We start from the raw sequence: 16929 nt of genomic DNA on the forward strand, positions 1-16929 counted from the left end.
CGAGGAAGCCATAGTCTAGACCTTAACACCCAATATCTCAGACGGCGGCAAGCGCTTGCAGGACCAACCTCAGGGCTTCTAGGCACTGCTACAAAGTTTTCAGAATCTTCCGCTTGTTTTCTGCTCCGCATCCTCCGCCCGTTCTGGAGTGCACAGAGCAGGGTCTTGTAGGAGAACCAGAGGGGTTTCTGCTCTGTGCAGGGGAGGAGGGGGTGGAAAAACTGGAATGAGGCCGACTGATGAAAAGAAGAAGGAACAATCCCACTTAAAGGCAGGAATATCCAGTCTGGGTGACAGCACAGCACCAGCTCTCCTCTGCTGTCACCTGTGTCTGGTTTCCAAGGCAGCAGAGCTATCCTGTAGCCTGACCAGTCGGCTCGACACCACTCTGGGCAACTTGGGCAAGGCGCCTTTGATGCCCCCCCCCCATAACTGATTTAATGAGCCATTTGCAGTTTCACTGTACCGGCCGCGTGTACTTACACGTGCATGGCTTAATCTTTGAGACAAGCATATGCTACTGTGACCATCAGTGTCTGCTACCTAAAGGGAACACAGTATTGGCCCCTTTATAACTGCTGTTCATGCATACTACTGCACCCTCCCAGGCGTTCTGTCCACCTCCTGGCCTCAGGGAAAGGACCCACTCTCCCCTCCCCACCAGTGGTCACCTCTGGGGAGCAGGAATCTCCATGCAGCTCACTCCCTGCCTCGGTTGGTTTCCTTTTGTGTTCACTTTCTCTTTTGAAAAGTGCCATAAAATCTTGAATTCCCTGCCCTTGAATGCATGCAGTGGCAGCCGGCAACATTAAAATGTGGTGGGGTGCGATGCACAAAAAAACTCACAAATATGGTGCCCTTGCTGGCACGAAGGCTCTGGTGGCCGCCTCTCTCTTCGTCCTGGTGCTCTCCTCAGCAGCGACTCGGGCGGAAAGGGAAGGACTTCCTCCCTTGTGCTATGTGAAACCAACCAATCCTGTGATTGGTTGGCGAGCAGGCTAACCCAGCACTACTTTGGGGGCTAATTTTCGGTACAAATTAGTATATGTGTTCTATCGGCAAAAAATAATGCTGTTAACCCATTGTGTTTTATTCTTGATTGTAATGATTTTTATTAATCAACAAATAAAGTATTACTCATTTTGAGGCTGGGGGCCTGTGGCTGCATTTCCCTGGCGGTTTCTCAGCCCTGGGATTCTAGCTCTGAAGTGCGCATGTCAGACTGGCCGGCTCTAGACAGGAAACCAATCTGACATGCGCCCTGGCAGGGAATGAAGTAATGGTGCAATTGCATTAATTCGCCCCACCCCCCACCCCTGCACTGTGACAGTGCAAGCCTGTGACACATGAATAAAATTGTACTAAATACCATATTATTGTGTGTCCCTGCTGCACTCACAGCAAGCGGGGCAACTACAGTTATTAGTTCGTAGTGAACTCGAAAATGTGATTAAATAAGTCAAGTGAAAGTAATCAAGGTGCAGTGATTCACCATTGATTTATAGGTTGATAGGGTTCTGAGACTTCTTCGGGTCCAGGCCTCCTCAGAAGGGTACCCTAGAAAGGCAGGTTCTTCTAACCTATGACCTCTGGTTCTCTCCTCACACAGGTGGACACGATGACCAGCACTCCGGCCTCCAAGTCAAGTAGCTCCTCACCCTGCAGAGACTCACCCACCCCTGGGCCCAGCTCAGCCTCTCGTCTACGGCTCCTCTCCGCCAGACTGGCCACCGTCACCGAGCCCGTCAGTGAGTATGGAGCACTACTGCTGTTCACTCGTGCCCTGGATGAGGTAGTGGGGGGGGGGGTTTGTTGGTGAGTATGGGCACCTCTGCTGTCTGCTCATGCCCTTGAGGAGGTACGGGGGGGGGGTTGTTGGTGAGTATGGACACCTCTGCTGTCTACTCATGCCCTTGAGGAGGTATGGGGGGGTTGTCGGTGAGGATGGGCACCTCTGCTGTCTGCTTGTGCCGTGGATGAGGTGCGGGGGGCTGTCCGGGAGTATGGGGCACCTGTCGTGATATGTATGAAGGCGGTACGGGGGGGCCTGTTGGTGAGTAAATGTAAATGTCACGGTATTTGTAGAGCGCACTGCCACCAAGCGGTTTCCTGGCGCTATTACTCATACCGCTGTGGAACTCTTTCTGGCTTTTCCCTGTGAAGTGTCCACTCCTGGGCACCCCCAAGGTGAAGCCCGGCATCCTAGCGCTGTTGGGGCCGTTGTGGAGATTAAGCAAGCTATTGCCCAGAGTCACAGAGTGGGACCCATGATTCGAATAGGCACCGAGGCGAGAATTATCAGGTCCGAGGATATTGAGCCCAAGACTCGCCGAGGCGGGAATTGAACCCTGGGCCCGGGCCAGACCTCTGCATCGGTCTGCCGCTCTAACCATTGAGCCACACTCCTCCACGTACAGAGCATCTCTCATGGTCTCCAGGGAGGAGGTACTGGGGGGCTGTTGGTGAGTTCACACAAGTAAATATCTGATCTGTGTTTATCAAAGAGCAATCCTGCTTTACTAACTAGCACCTCACCAGTGTTATGACTTTTCCAGGCATTCGGAGTCCCTTGTCTGTGTCCAGCAGCTGTCCTTCGTCCTTCGGGTTGGTTCCAAACGGGGCCCTCAATGGTGATTTCTCTGTGCCTGGTGAGAGCTACATGAGCCTCCATTTATCTCCACAAGTGATGTACGCAGGAGCCCCTATGGTGAGTACTCCCGGGCACTGTTCATACCTGCGACCGGGCCATAATTGGAATGAAAATTCTGAGGGTCTCTCAAAGGGCCGTGGCGACGTCATTAAGAGTGTGGCTTAAAAACACGCAAGTAAAATTCTGTGCTTATCATAGTGTACTGCCCAAATGGTATTTTGCTACTTCTGTCATTGCATCCAGATATGTTATACATCAATAAACAATCCACCTACAACAAGCCAGGACTATTTGCATTGTCAATGATTTGTTAGTTGTGTAAGATAAAGAAGCAGCAACTATGGCTTCGTTGCATTAATTATTGGAAATGTTTTAGCTTTGAAATGATGAGACTGTGAAAGAACTACAACCAGGGCATTTGAAGTTACCTTAAAGACAGTTAAAGGTGGTGCTGCTGCAGAGGCGAAGATTTATATTCTCACCGTGAGGGCGAGGGCAAAACTGGAGAGCCAGATGGGGACCCGTGTCAGCACCTGCTTTTAGAACTGCCGGTGCTGGGTACCAGCTGGACCCGGCCCACATAAAGCCCTGACCTGAGATATCTCATGGCGAGTACACCTGTACGCTGCTTGTACCTGCGATATCCCTTGGCGAGTACTCATGTGCGCTGCTTGTACCTGCGATACCCCTTGGCGAGTACTCGTGTGCGCTGCTTGTACCTGCGATACCCCTTGGCGAGTACTCCTTTGCGCTGCTTGTACCTGCGATACCCCTAGGCGAGTACTCATGTGCGCTGCTTGTACCTGCGATACCCCTTGGCGAGTACTCGTGTGCGCTGCTTGTACCTGCGATACCCCTTGGCGAGTACACCTGTACGCTGCTTGTACCTGCGATACCCCTAGGCGAGTACTCATGTGCGCTGCTTGTACCTGCGATACCCCTTGGCGAGTACTCATGTGCGCTGCTTGTACCTGCGATACCCCTTGGGGAGTACTCGTGTGCGCTGCTTGTACCTGCGATACCCCTTGGCGAGTACTCGTGTGCGCTGCTTGTACCTGCGATACCCCTAGGCGAGTACTCGTGTGCGCTGCTTGCACCTGCGATACCCCTTGGCGAGTGCTCATGTGCGCTGCTTGTACCTGCTATACCCCTTGGCGAGTGCTCATGTGCGCTGCTTGTACCTGCGATACCCCTTGGCGAGTACTCGTGTGCGCTGCTTGTACCTGGGATATCCCTTGGCGAGCACTCATGTGCGCTGCTTGTACCTGGGATATCCCTTGGCGAGTACTCATGTGCGCTGCTTGTACCTGGGATATCCCTTGGCGAGTACTCATGTGCGCTGCTTGTACCTACGATATCCCTTGGCGAGTACTCATGTGCGCTGCTTGTACCTACGATATCCCTTGGCGAGAACTGATGTGCGCTGCTTGTACCTGCGATATCCCTTGGCGAGTACTCATGTGCGCTGCTTGTACCTGCGATATCCCTTGGCGAGTACTCGTGTGCGCTGCTTGTACCTGCGATATCCCTTGGCGAGTACTCTTGTGCGCTGCTTGTACCTGTAATATCCCTTGGCGAGTAATCATGTGCGCTGCTTGTACCTGTGATAGCACTTCGCGAGTACTTCTGAACATTACTTGTACCTATGAAATCCCATGGCGAGTACTGATCTGTGCTGTTTGTACCTACAATATACCATGATGGATACTCTTATACACTGTTTGTACCTGTGATCCTCTGCACCGTATTTTACCTGCGCTAATCCATGGCGAGTAGTCCTCTGCGCGGTTTGTACCTGTGATATTCCAGGGTGAGTACTCTTGAAGGTACAAACCGCACACAATAGCCCCTGGCGAGTTCTCCTGTATGCTGTTTGTACCTGGCGAGTACTGCTCAGCTCTGTATGTACCTGCAATAGCCCTGGCGAGTACTGCTCAGCGCTGTATGTACCTGCAATAGCCCTGGCGAGTACTCATCTGCGCTGTTTGTACCTGTGATATTGCAGGGTGAGTACTCTTGAAGGTACAAACAGCACACAATGGCCCCTGGCGAGTTCTCCTGTATGCTGTTTGTACCTGCAATAGCCCCTGGCAAGTACTGCTCACCACTGTATATACCTGCAATAGCCCCTGGCGAGTACTCCTCTGCGCTGACTGTTTGTACCTGCGATATTCCACTACGAGTACTCCTCTGCACTGTTAGTACCGGCAATATCCCATGGTGCTGTTTGTACCTCTGATATCCCAGGGTGAGTACTCTTGAAGGTACAAACAGCACACAATAGCCTCTGGCGAGTACGCCTGTGTGCTGTTTGTACCTGCAATAGCCCCTGGTGAGACTCCTCTGCGCTGTTTGTACCTGCGATGTTCCATTGCGAGTATTCCTCTGCGCTGTTTCTACCTGTGATATCCCAGGGTGAGTACTCATGAAGGTACAAACAGCACACAATAGACCCTGGTGAGTACTTCTGTATGCTGTTTGTACCTGCAATAGCCCCTGGCGAGTACTCCTCTGCGCTGTTTGTACCTGCAATAGCCCCTGGTGAGTACTCTTGTATGCTGTTTGTACCTGCAATAGCCCCTGGCGAGTACTCCTCTGCGCTGTTCGTACCTGTAATATCCCATGGCGAGTACTCCTCTGCGCTGTTCGTACCTGTAATATACCATGGCACTGTTTTTACATGTGATATCCCAGGGTGAGTACTCTTGAAGGTACAAACAGCACACAATAGACCCTGGTGAGTACTCTTGTATGCTGTTTGTACCTGCAATAGCCCCTGGCAAGTACTCCTCTGCGCTGTATGTACCTGCAATAGACCTGGAGAGTACTCATCTGCGCTGTTTGTACCTGCAATATCTTTCATGGCGCTGTTTGTACCTGTGATATTCCAGGGTGAGCACTCTTGAAGGTACAAACACCACACAATAGCCCCTGGCGACTTCTCCTGTATGCTGTTTGTACCTGCAATAGCCCCTGGCAAGTACTGCTCACCACTGTATATACCTGCAATAGCCCCTGGTGAGTACTCTTGTATGCTGTTTGTACCTGCAATAGCCCCTGGCAAGTACTGCTCACCACTGTATATACCTGCAATAGCCCCTGGCGAGTACTCCTCTGCGCTGTTTGTACCTGCAATAGCCCCTGGTGAGTACTCTTGTATGCTGTATGTACCTGCAATAGCCCTGGAGAGTACTCATATGTGCTGTTTGTGCCTGCGATATCCCAGGGTGAGTACTCTTGAAGGTAAAAACAGCACACAATAGCCCCTGGCGAGTACTTCTGTATGCTGTTTGTACCTGCAATATCTTTCATGGCGCTGTTTGTACCTGTGATATTCCAGGGTGAGCACTCTTGAAGGTACAAACACCACACAATAGCCCCTGGCGAGTACTTCTGTATGCTGTTTGTACCTGCAATAGCCCCTGCCGAGTACTGCTCACCGCTGTATGTATCTGCAATAGCCCCTGGCAAGTACTGCTCACCACTGTATATACCTGCGATATTCCACTACGAGTACTCCTCTGCACTGTTTGTACCTGTAATATCCCAGGGTGAGTACTCTTGAAGGTACAAACAGCACACAATAGCCCCTGGTGAGTACTCTTGTATGCTGTTTGTACCTGCAATAGCCCCTGGCAAGTACTCCTCTGCGCTGTATGTACCTGCAATAGCCCTGGAGAGTACTCCTTTGCACTGTTTGTACCTGCAATAGCCCCTGGTGAGTACTTCTCACCGCTGTATGTACCTGCAATAGCGCCCGGCGAGTACTCCTCTGCGCTGTTCGTACCTGTAATATCCCATGGCGAGTACTCCTCTGCGCTGTTCGTACCTGTAATATCCCATGGCGAGTACTCCTCTGCGCTGTTTGTACCTGCAATAGCCCCTGGCAAGTACTCCTCTGCGCTGTATGTACCTGCAATAGACCTGGAGAGTACTCATCTGCGCTGTTTGTACCTGCAATATCTTTCATGGCGCTGTTTGTACCTGTGATATCCCAGGGTGAGTACTCCTGAAGCTACAAACAGCACACAATAGACCCTGGTGAGTACTTCTGTATGCTGTTTGTACCTGCAATAGCCCCTGGCGAGTACTGCTCACCGCTGTATGTACCTGCAATAGCCCCCGGCGAGTACTCCTCTGCGCTGTTCGTACCTGCAATAGCCCCTGGTGAGTACTTCTCACCGCTGTATGTACCTGCAATAGCGCCCGGCGAGTACTCCTCTGCGCTGTTCGTACCTGTAATATCCCATGGCGAGTACTCCTCTGCGCTGTTCGTACCTGTAATATCCCATGGCGAGTACTCCTCTGCGCTGTTTGTACCTGCAATAGCCCCTGGCGAGTACTCCTCTGCGCTGTATGTACCTGCAATAGACCTGGAGAGTACTCATCTGCGCTGTTTGTACCTGCAATATCTTTCATGGCGCTGTTTGTACCTGTGATATTCCAGGGTGAGCACTCTTGAAGGTACAAACACCACACAATAGCCCCTGGCGACTTCTCCTGTATGCTGTTTGTACCTGCAATAGCCCCTGGCAAGTACTGCTCACCACTGTATATACCTGCAATAGCCCCTGGTGAGTACTCCTCTGCGCTGTTTGTACCTGCGATATTCCACTACGAGTACTCCTCTGCACCGTTAGTACCGGCAATATCCCATGGTGCTGTTTGTACCTGCGATATCTTTCATGGCGCTGTTTGTACCTCTGATATCCCAGGGTGAGTACTCTTGAAGGTACAAACAGCACACAATAGACCCTGGTGAGTACTCTTGTATGCTGTTTGTACCTGCAATAGCCCCTGGCAAGTACTCCTCTGCGCTGTTTGTACCTGCAATAGCCCCTGGCAAGTACTCCTCTGCGCTGTATGTACCTGCAATAGCCCTGGAGAGTACTCATCTGCGCTGTTTGTACCTGCGATATCCCAGGGTGAGTACTCTTGAAGGAACAAACAGCCCACAATAGCCTCTGGCGAGTACTCCTGTGTGCTGTTTGTACCTGCAATAGCCCCTGGTGAGACTCCTCTGCACTGTTTGTACCTGCAATATCTTTCATGGCGCTGTTTGTACCTGTGATATCCCAGGGTGAGTACTCTTGAAGGTACAAACAGCACACAATAGCCTCTGGCGAGTACGCCTGTGTGCTGTTTGTACCTGCAATAGCCCCTGGTGAGACTCCTCTGCGCTGTTTGTACCTGCAATAGCCCCTGGCGAGTACTCCTCTGCGCTGTTTGTACCTGCAATAGTTCCTGGCGAGTACTCCTCTGCGCTGTTTGTACGTGCAATAGTTCCTGGCGAGTACTCCTGTGTGCTGTTTGTACCTGCAATAGCCCCTGGCGAGTACTCCTCTGCGCTGTTTGTACCTGCAATAGTTCCTGGCGAGTACTCCTCTGTGCTGTTTGTACCTGCAATAGCCCCTGGCGAGTACTCCTCTGCACTGTTTGTACCTGCAATAGTTCCTGGCGAGTACTCCTCTGCGCTGTTTGTATCTGCAATAGTTCCTGGCGAGTACTCCTCTGCGCTGTTTGTATCTGCAATAGTTCCTGGTGAGTACTCCTCTGCGCTGTTTGTACCTGCAATAGCCCCTGGCGAGTACTCCTCTGCGCTGTTTGTACCTGCAATAGCCCCTGGTGAGTACTCCTCTGCGCTGTTTGTACCTGCAATAGCCCCTGGTGAGTACTGCTCTGCGCTGTTTGTACCTGTGATATCCCATGGTGAGTCGCACTGTAGTCCACTTATCACTGTTGATACCGAATATCTTCCTGGTGAGTTTGACCATCATCCGTTTGTGTTGAACGTTCCCTAAGCAGAAGGTCTAACCCAACGCGAGCCGGACAGCGCGGCCAGCGGGCGCTCCAGTGCGAGCACACGTGAACACCATGGGTATGTGTGAGGGTGGGCAGAGGACATCAGACCTGGCCCTGTTAGTGAAAAGGGCGCATGTTGTTATCCTTGTGTCCTACAAGGGCAGCGCCAAGTATTGGTGAAATCTCTTTGTTGGCGCTATTCGCTCACAGAAGTACCAACCGGAGTAAAGAGCAACCACAGAGAGAAGACACCAGTCAGAACAATGCACACACATCTGAGAGACAGCAGGCACTTAGTGCTACAGTGCAGACAACTGCACTCCACCCCCTCCTGAAGCAAGGTGTCACTAGAAGATAAGACACTAAACCCAAGCACCAAACCTCCCAGGTGGCGCAAGCATGGCGCGGTAAAGATCTGTTTACAAACGACAAAACGACACTGACGACTACAGTGCACACACCACCAAATATAAACAACTGCACTCAAACAATCACAAAGGTCTAGTACTGACTATCTATGACCAGGGCCAATCATAACCAAGGTCAGTGGCCTATCGTAGCAAGTGGTGCAGCCAAGCTGCCCTGCCCAGGAAGCACCTTAACTTGGATCACTCGACACCTGAACATGCACAACACGGCGTTGAAGCTGCACAGTAAACAGACATCCCCACCTGACCGCATTCATACTAGGAACGAGGAGTTGAACAAAAGTTTGCCCTCATGAAACCGAATTAGTGTCAAAATTGTTTGACACAGGCCCGGCCAACACCAACCAGTACCCTCCATCTACTTGACCGTTCCTAACTTCCTGCCTGCTGAAAGGACACAAATCAGAAGTCCGAAAGGCAGTACTTAATTTGAGCTGGTGGTTTCCGGTGCTAAGCACCAGCACTTAAATCTCAACACTGGCACTAATGACAGTCCACCACATGGTGGTGCTGTCTGTCTAATTTTGAGATGAACACAACAACAGAGTTTAATACTTAAAATGCATTAAAAATGAATTGTACTTGCCACCCATACCGTTCTTGTAGCTCTGTGTGGCCTGGAATTGTCTCACTTGTAGGTGTGTAATGTTAAGTAGTTGTGTTGGTCCTGGTATTGGCGGTGCTGGCAGGGGCAGTGGATGGTGCAAGCTGTAATGTCCTCTTCCTGAGAAGGTCCCTGGCACCTACTTTTTTCACAAATTGAAAGGGATAGAAGAAGCCCCAGGAGGTCCAGTGACCCCAGCCAACTCCAGCACCCACCATCCAATCCGCTGCCTCCATAGAAGTGTAAAGAAGGACATGGGGGGGGGGGGGGTATTCGTGGGGGCTGCGGAGGTGCGACCACCTCTTCTAGAGTTGATAACCTCCTCACAGCAGCAGCTCCTTGGCTCACAGCCTTGTGGACAGTGAGTGTCCCTGATCCATCTTTCTTTGTTCTAGGTGGCCTCTGAATCCCATCTCAGGAGCTCGGCTCTACCCCCCTGCCTGGCATCGGCTCCGGGCACCAAACCGTGAGTACTCGCGAGGGCGTCAAGATGGGAGTCACACTCTAGCAATGTCCCCGGTTCCTTCGCTGAGCCAAACAGGCCACAGCCATTGTCGACCTTCGATAGCACCAGCCACAAGCTTCTAAGGAACACTTTGGGTCCCAACACTTATTCTTTAACAAAATAAACACTGAGCAGCAGTCCGAGCCCCCCCACGGACAAGCAGCAGGCTCAGTTCAGACAAAAGACATGCAGGCTTCCCTCACACACATTTTGGACAGCGGAAGTGCAAGCTTCCTTCACACACAGTTCAAGCATGCAAGCTTCCCTCACACATTCAGGCAGCAGGCACGCAGGCTTCACTCGCAGACGTTTCGGGAAGGAGGCATGCAGACTTCCCTCGCACACAGTTTGGGCAGCAGGCAACACAAGCTTCTCTCATACAGTTTGGGCAGCGGGCACGCAGGCTTCTCTCATACACAGTTCGGGCAGCAGGTATGCAGGCTTCTCTCATACATAGTTTGGGCAGCGGGCATGCAGGCTTCACTCATACACAGTTTGGGCAGCGGGCACGCAGGCTTCTCTCCTACACAGTTTGGGCAGCGGGCACGCAGGCTTCTCTCATACACAGTTTGGGCAGCAGGTATGCAGGCTTCTCTCCTACACAGTTTGGGCAGCGGGCACGCAGGCTTCCCTCACACAGAACCAGTGCAGCAAAAGGAGCAATGATGCAAGCTCCATGCACACAATAGGTACAGCAGAAATGTAAACTTAAGAAAACACAGAATTGATCAGCACTGGCAGATGCACTGAAAACTTCAGCCACAAGGTAAAGAGGTACAAAACGGGCTGCTGGGCTGTAAATAGCAGTACAAGCTTCCCTCACACACAGGACAGGTACAGCACAGGCAGCAACAGTGCAAGCTTCCCTCACACAGCACAGGTACAGCACTGATCACAGCAGTGCAAGCGTCTCTCATGCATGCAAGGTACAGCCTGGGCAGCAGCAGGACAAGCTTCCCTCACACATAAAACAAGTACAGCACGGTCAGCAGAAGGACAAACTTCTACCGTAACCCGAGAACAGGTATAACCTGTTCAGCAGCCTTGCAAGCTTCACTCCTATACAAACCGACACATCTTTTTACAAACCCAGCAAGAAGAATGTGGGCACGAGCACTGGATGTCTGATGCCTCTGCCCATGCCATCCACTCCTGCTGCTGCAGCAGTATTCACTGCCCACGCTTTGAACCAGATCAAAGAACAGAAATCAACCACTTATTTTGTATAGGTTACCTCTGAGCACTATAAGTTCTTGATGGAAAATAAGTTGTTTGAATATGTCGCTGTCTTGTGTTCCTTTTCCAGAGCCTACTCCTTCCACGTGGGTGCAGACAGACAGATGCAGCCAGTGCCCTTCCCTGCCGATGCCCTGATTGGCCCTGGCATCCCCCGCCAAGCCCGCCCGTTGCACACCCTGTACCACGGTGAGGTGGTCTGCACCGTCACCATCAGTACCACCATGCGGCACGTCTACACGGGGGGCAAGGGCTGCGTGAAGGTGTGGGACGTGGCTCAGGTGGGCACGCTGAACCCTGTTGCCCTGCTGGACTGCCTGGTAAGACTCAGGTTGGCAGACCTTTACCATTGCAAACTGCGCCGGGACACTCTTCTGAGTAGCTGTGCGCGCTACAAATCAGTGATAACATAACATAACATATGTGGAAAAGGGAACTAATCAAAGATGGTGGGTTTTCTGTGCAATGTTAGGATTGTTTGTGGCTGTAGGCCTTCTGAGGAGGTTCTACTGATACAAGTAGATGACCCTTCAACTCGGGTATCATACCACTACCCGGGTACCCATCTCCCATCACCCCAATTCCCTCACACCACCCAGGGTCTCTCACCCACCCCACTCGGGTATCCTACTACCCACGTACCCATCCCCCAGGTTCTCACACCTACTGGCGGCGAATATGTGGAACTCTTTCCCCCCCCCCTTACATTCGGGCACTTGATGATCTCTTGCTGTTCAGGCGCACCACCAAGTCTTTTGTATTCGCTTAGCTTGTATTATTTTACTCTGTTGTTGTTTCATTTTTCTGGCCTACTGACTGAGTTGTGTTTTATGTACCTTGCAAAGCGCCGGGCTGCCGAGCGCGGTATAAGTGCAGATAACATTACATAACATAACTTTATCCCATCATTCAATTCCCCTCACACCTCTGAGGTACCTGTACCTTCCCCACCAGCTCTCCTGCCATTACTCGGATGCCCCAATTATCGAGACGCCCCAACCCTGCACCCTGCCACCCCCCGCCGCCGTACCCAGGGTGCTTGAAGGAGAAGCGAGGGCGCATTCTGCGCGCGGGAAGAGAGCGGAGATTTCATTTTTTTTGTTTTATTAAAAATATAAATGAAAATGGTTAATAATTTAGATGTCTCTGGAGCCGTCCTCATTAAGGCCGCCAGACTCTCAATTAAGCGGCTTGTCTCTGTGGGTGGAGGCCGTTCTGGGCAGAGGGGGGGGGGTGCTTTGGCCACTTCTCTTTGGTGGCATGTGATATGTGGTCCCCCAAAGGGATATGTATGTATGTATGTGTGTGTGTGTGTGTATATATATATATATATATATATATATATATATATATACACCGGGTCAAGGTTATCTGTTAACCGAAACGCGTCATGCCGAAAATACTACTTCTTGCGAGCCATTAAAAATCTTCACCAGTAATTTTCCTGCTTCTGGAGGTCCTTCTGTCTGTGTGGTGTGTAAAGCGCCGAAAAAACAACAGATTTTACAACGATATTTATATATATATATATATATATATATATATATACACCTCCAACCGGTTACGGTGCAACGAAATATATATATGTGTGTATGTATATGTGTATATGTGTATATATATATATATATATATATGTATATCCCTCCTTGTTATCCCCCTCTATCTCTTCATGCCCCTAAGTCTCTTCTTTTGTCCTCCCCTTTCTCTATGCCCCTCTCACTCTCTCCTCCTCTCTCCCTTCTTTCTCTCTTGTGTTTCTCTCTCGCTCTCTCCTCTCTGCTCTGCCTCTCTCTGCTCTCGCTCGGTCTCTCTCTCTCTCCTCTGTGCGTCTCTCTCTCTCCTCTGTCTCACTCGGTCTCCCACCCACTCCCCTCTCCTCTGTGCCTCCTCTCCTACAGCTCTGAACAGTGGATGCTGTTGCCTTGGCCCCCTCCTGTACAAAGATGGCGGCGGTATCTCTGCTCCCAGCTCTCGGTTGGGGTGCGGGGGGCCTCGTGCTTCAAGGTAATGGGGGTTCCCTGGAAGCCTGCCCGGGAACCCGGGAAATGTCCCTATTAAACTAATTACACTGCTCCCAGGTTGCTGTCTCCTTCTGTGCTGTTTTGGCACTTGAAGCTTTTTTTCCCTTTTCTTTTTGTACCCTTTCATCAGCAGATGTGCCCTGCAGTCTCCGTGTTCAGTGCCCTGTGAGCCCCCCGCCCCCTCCAGCAACAGACTGTTCACTGTCACCTGCCTGTCTGTGGAGGGATGTGGTTAGCAGGTGGTGGTAACCACATTTGACATGCACTATGCAGCTGCCCCTCCCCCCGGTGCATGCTGGGACATGGTGTCTTTAACCCATGGCAGAGCCCCCTGTCCGAAGCTCTGACTCGGGTGCCTTTGCCCCAACTCTGAAAGGAAGGCCAGGGCTTCAGAGAGGGGCGTCTCCCCATGGCTTGGATGTGTCATGGTGGCCAAGCGGTATTCTGTTGTGGAGGGGCAGAGGCTTTCACATGGAAAACATGTTCTCTTGAGACCTGGTCCAATTGCAAAGCCCCCGCCAATGGAAGCAGGTCAGTTGTATTCTTGGCCCCTCCCTTCCTTCGAATGCCTGGGTTCAGCACATATGGCTTTTCTTTGGTTACTTACACACCCAGAAATCAGAGGTTGAAACATGGTTGCAGGTTCAATAACTGGTTAACGGCGCACGGTTACTAGTATTGTATTTTCCTGGTTGTAACATGTACAATAAGTGCCTAACACTGCAGGATGACTAGTACAGTGACTGGTTAAAGGTTACTGACTGCTGGCATGACGTCAGTCTCCTGGGGGTGGTCTATGGAGCACATTTGGCATTGGTTCCCCAAAATATGAACAGAGGTAAAATTGATGAATGATTTTAACTCTTAAAGTGATAGTTGTGCTTAAAACACAAAAGTAAGTGTGATACAGAACATCCCAAATATACATCTAGACATTCCTAAAAATCAGTGTCCTAAAACAGAGCTCAACAGGAGCTTGTTACTGACCTAAGCCAACCAGTGCTGACCATCATGGAGTTTGTGGATCACAAGACATTTGTGCATCAAATCTTTCTCTAAAGGTCACTTCTGTTGGGTAAGTAACATCATCTTGTCTTTTCTCTCCTTCTCTTTTACAGAACCAAGATAGCTACATCCGCTCCTGTAAGCTCCTCCCTGATGGGCGGAGCCTCATTGTGGGTGGAGAAGCCAGCACGCTGTCCATCTGGGACCTGGCCCTGCCCTCACCACGGATAAAAGCGGAGCTGACGTCCTCCGCGCCCGCCTGCTACGCCTTGGCCATCAGCCCCGACGCCAAGGTCTGCTTCTCCTGTTGCAGCGATGGCAACATTGTGGTGTGGGACCTGCAGAACCAGACGCTGGTCAGGTGAGTGCGCGGAAGGAGACAATCCGTATAGCTACTACGGTTACTCATGCTGAGAGTTGCGTATTTACAAACTACATATTCATTACAGGTTACATAATTAGAAAGGTCTTTCCTCCACTTGAGTTTGTGACTTCTAGTTTCTGTCCGCATTGGTTACTAGATGACCGCAACCGCTTCCAGCGATGTTTTGCTTCGGCTTCCCCGACATCATGTGAACATTGACTTCAATAGTAGTTGCACTTACACTGAGTTTTGGCGTCCGTGACACAGCACTGAAATCCATGGGGAGCGTGATGGGATGTTCTTGCGTAGAAGGGTGTGGGCTTGTAATGAGGCCTATATGGAGTGTTGTGTCTGATGACCAGAGTTGGGCTCTTATCGTGTTGTGTCACTGCACCTGGGTGTGTAGTAGATCGAATAGGAATTGTAGATCGGATGCTTAAGCCGCCTGGGGGTGATTCTAAGGTAAGGAATCTATAACTTAGCAATGTTTCTTACAGATATATCGTTACCGAAGGTAAGTAACTTGTTCTTCACTAACGGCGGTGGACCCTTCAAGATTAAGTAGGTGATGGGGCACTTTTTTTGTAAACTCAAAATCCTTTTCTACCAGAACATCATGTATATATTTTGGGGGGGAGGTTGTTGATGAATTGCAAGGTGCCTGAACACCTTTTGGTGGCATCCTGGCGGCTGTTGGGCTACTCTTCAAATGGAGACAAGACGGTGGTGACGCCTCTCGATGGCCATCGTAATTCCTCCTGTATTGGTCAATCAAGTGCCTAAAATGATAGTGTCTCAGCATCTGCTTCTCTAGGGATTTAAAATCGATGGCCATTAATGAGCAAAATATCTTAAATAAAATCAAGGATCAACTTTCTTTCTTTGTCCCCAAAAAAATTATACCATGGTGGGGGAGATTGGAAAGTTTGAAAATGATGACCACGCCTCTTGTGAATTTCCCGGCCATGACGCTCCTCGTACGGTCGTCTCCCAACTGCTTTTCTACTGTAGACAAATTAGCGTCTAGCTTTCTGTGGTGAAATAAAAAGCCTAGAATGATTAGATTACCGTGTTCAATGGGAAGCTGTAACTTACCAAATTTGGGTTGATTACCGAACCGCTTTTCTTATAGTATGTGGAATGAGTTATTTTGATAACTCATCCCAGCTAGGGGTGCCTTGGCTCTTGACCGAATGCCACAGTATGTCTCCATACTCTTTGCTTGCAGCATTATCAATGAACTCTATGGTGCTACCTCCTCTTGAATGACGGGCCGCTGCTTCTGAATGGGGTAGGGGGGTGCCTACTTCAAAGCTCTTCTTGAGTGGCAGTCATCTGCATCTGAATGTGAAGTGACCCCTAATTTAAGGCTCTTCCTGAGTGGCAATCAGTAGGGTAGACTTTGAGCCCGTTGAGGAGTGGTGGTCCGTAGGATATGGACTAGAAGCGACCCTTGGATGGAGGCTCTTCTACAATGGTGATCAGCAGACTGTGAACTCCGAGGACCAGTAGAAATGAAGTCTGTCTATGGTTACAGAGTACGATAGATGCATCGGGCATTGAACGTCTCCCGAGTAATAGGGCACAAGAAATGAGAGAGGCAAATTTGTACAAGCAAACCATCATAGGGTTCTAATCCCACAGAGGATAAAGGACAGCAATGAAAGTAATAATAATTCTTTTACTATGTGGACCGCTTACTTGCCCTGAAGAAGCCCGTAAGGGTGAAACGCGTTGGCTGTTGTGTATAAAAAATTTAATAAAGAGGATCTACAACATCAACTAGTGAAAGAATCATTAATACTGTCATCACTGTCCTTTATCCTCTGTGGGATGATTGTTTGCTTGTACAAATTTGCCTCTCACATTTCTTGTGCTGTATTTGAAACCATAGTGGGTGGCTGGTTTCTGGAGGCGGGCATTGTTTGTTAGCAACTGTATGGAGTATTATTTAACTGTTTGTAATTTACATTGGGGAAAAACAGTAGTTGGTTCAGCATCATATACCCTGCCACCGTCCCTGTATGTGGTAATCTCACGAGTGATGCCTTGCTTCCTTATTCCACCCTTCCTTGGATGTGCTCCCTGCAGGCAGTTCCAGGGCCACACAGACGGTGCCAGCTGCATCGACATTTCTAGCGATGGTACCAAGCTGTGGACGGGCGGCCTGGACAGCACGGTGCGGTGCTGGGACCTGAGGGAGGGTCGCCAGCTGCAGCAACACGACTTCACCTCACAGGTGGGTACTTACAAGAGGGTAGTAATGATGGGGATGGTGCAAGTTTCTGGGGGTCCATGAAATGGTGATTGGGGG

General features: G+C 50.4%; 1 protein-coding gene across 1 annotated transcript in view; it reads left to right on the top strand.

The window, feature by feature from the left end:
* The window catches only part of TLE2 (TLE family member 2, transcriptional corepressor), a 221309-nt gene that overhangs the window by 173231 nt on the left and 31149 nt on the right, over positions 1-16929 (top strand). Inside the window, exons 10-15 of the mRNA XM_078669649.1 lie at positions 1610-1748; positions 2556-2707; positions 9880-9950; positions 11296-11545; positions 14365-14612; positions 16707-16854. Coding sequence (XP_078525775.1) covers positions 1610-1748; positions 2556-2707; positions 9880-9950; positions 11296-11545; positions 14365-14612; positions 16707-16854 — 1008 coding nt within the window. The remainder of the gene's footprint in view (positions 1-1609; positions 1749-2555; positions 2708-9879; positions 9951-11295; positions 11546-14364; positions 14613-16706; positions 16855-16929) is intronic.

The sequence above is a fragment of the Lissotriton helveticus genome, chromosome 12, assembly GCF_964261635.1.
Source record: "Lissotriton helveticus chromosome 12, aLisHel1.1, whole genome shotgun sequence".
NCBI classification, from domain to species: domain Eukaryota; kingdom Metazoa; phylum Chordata; class Amphibia; order Caudata; family Salamandridae; genus Lissotriton; species Lissotriton helveticus.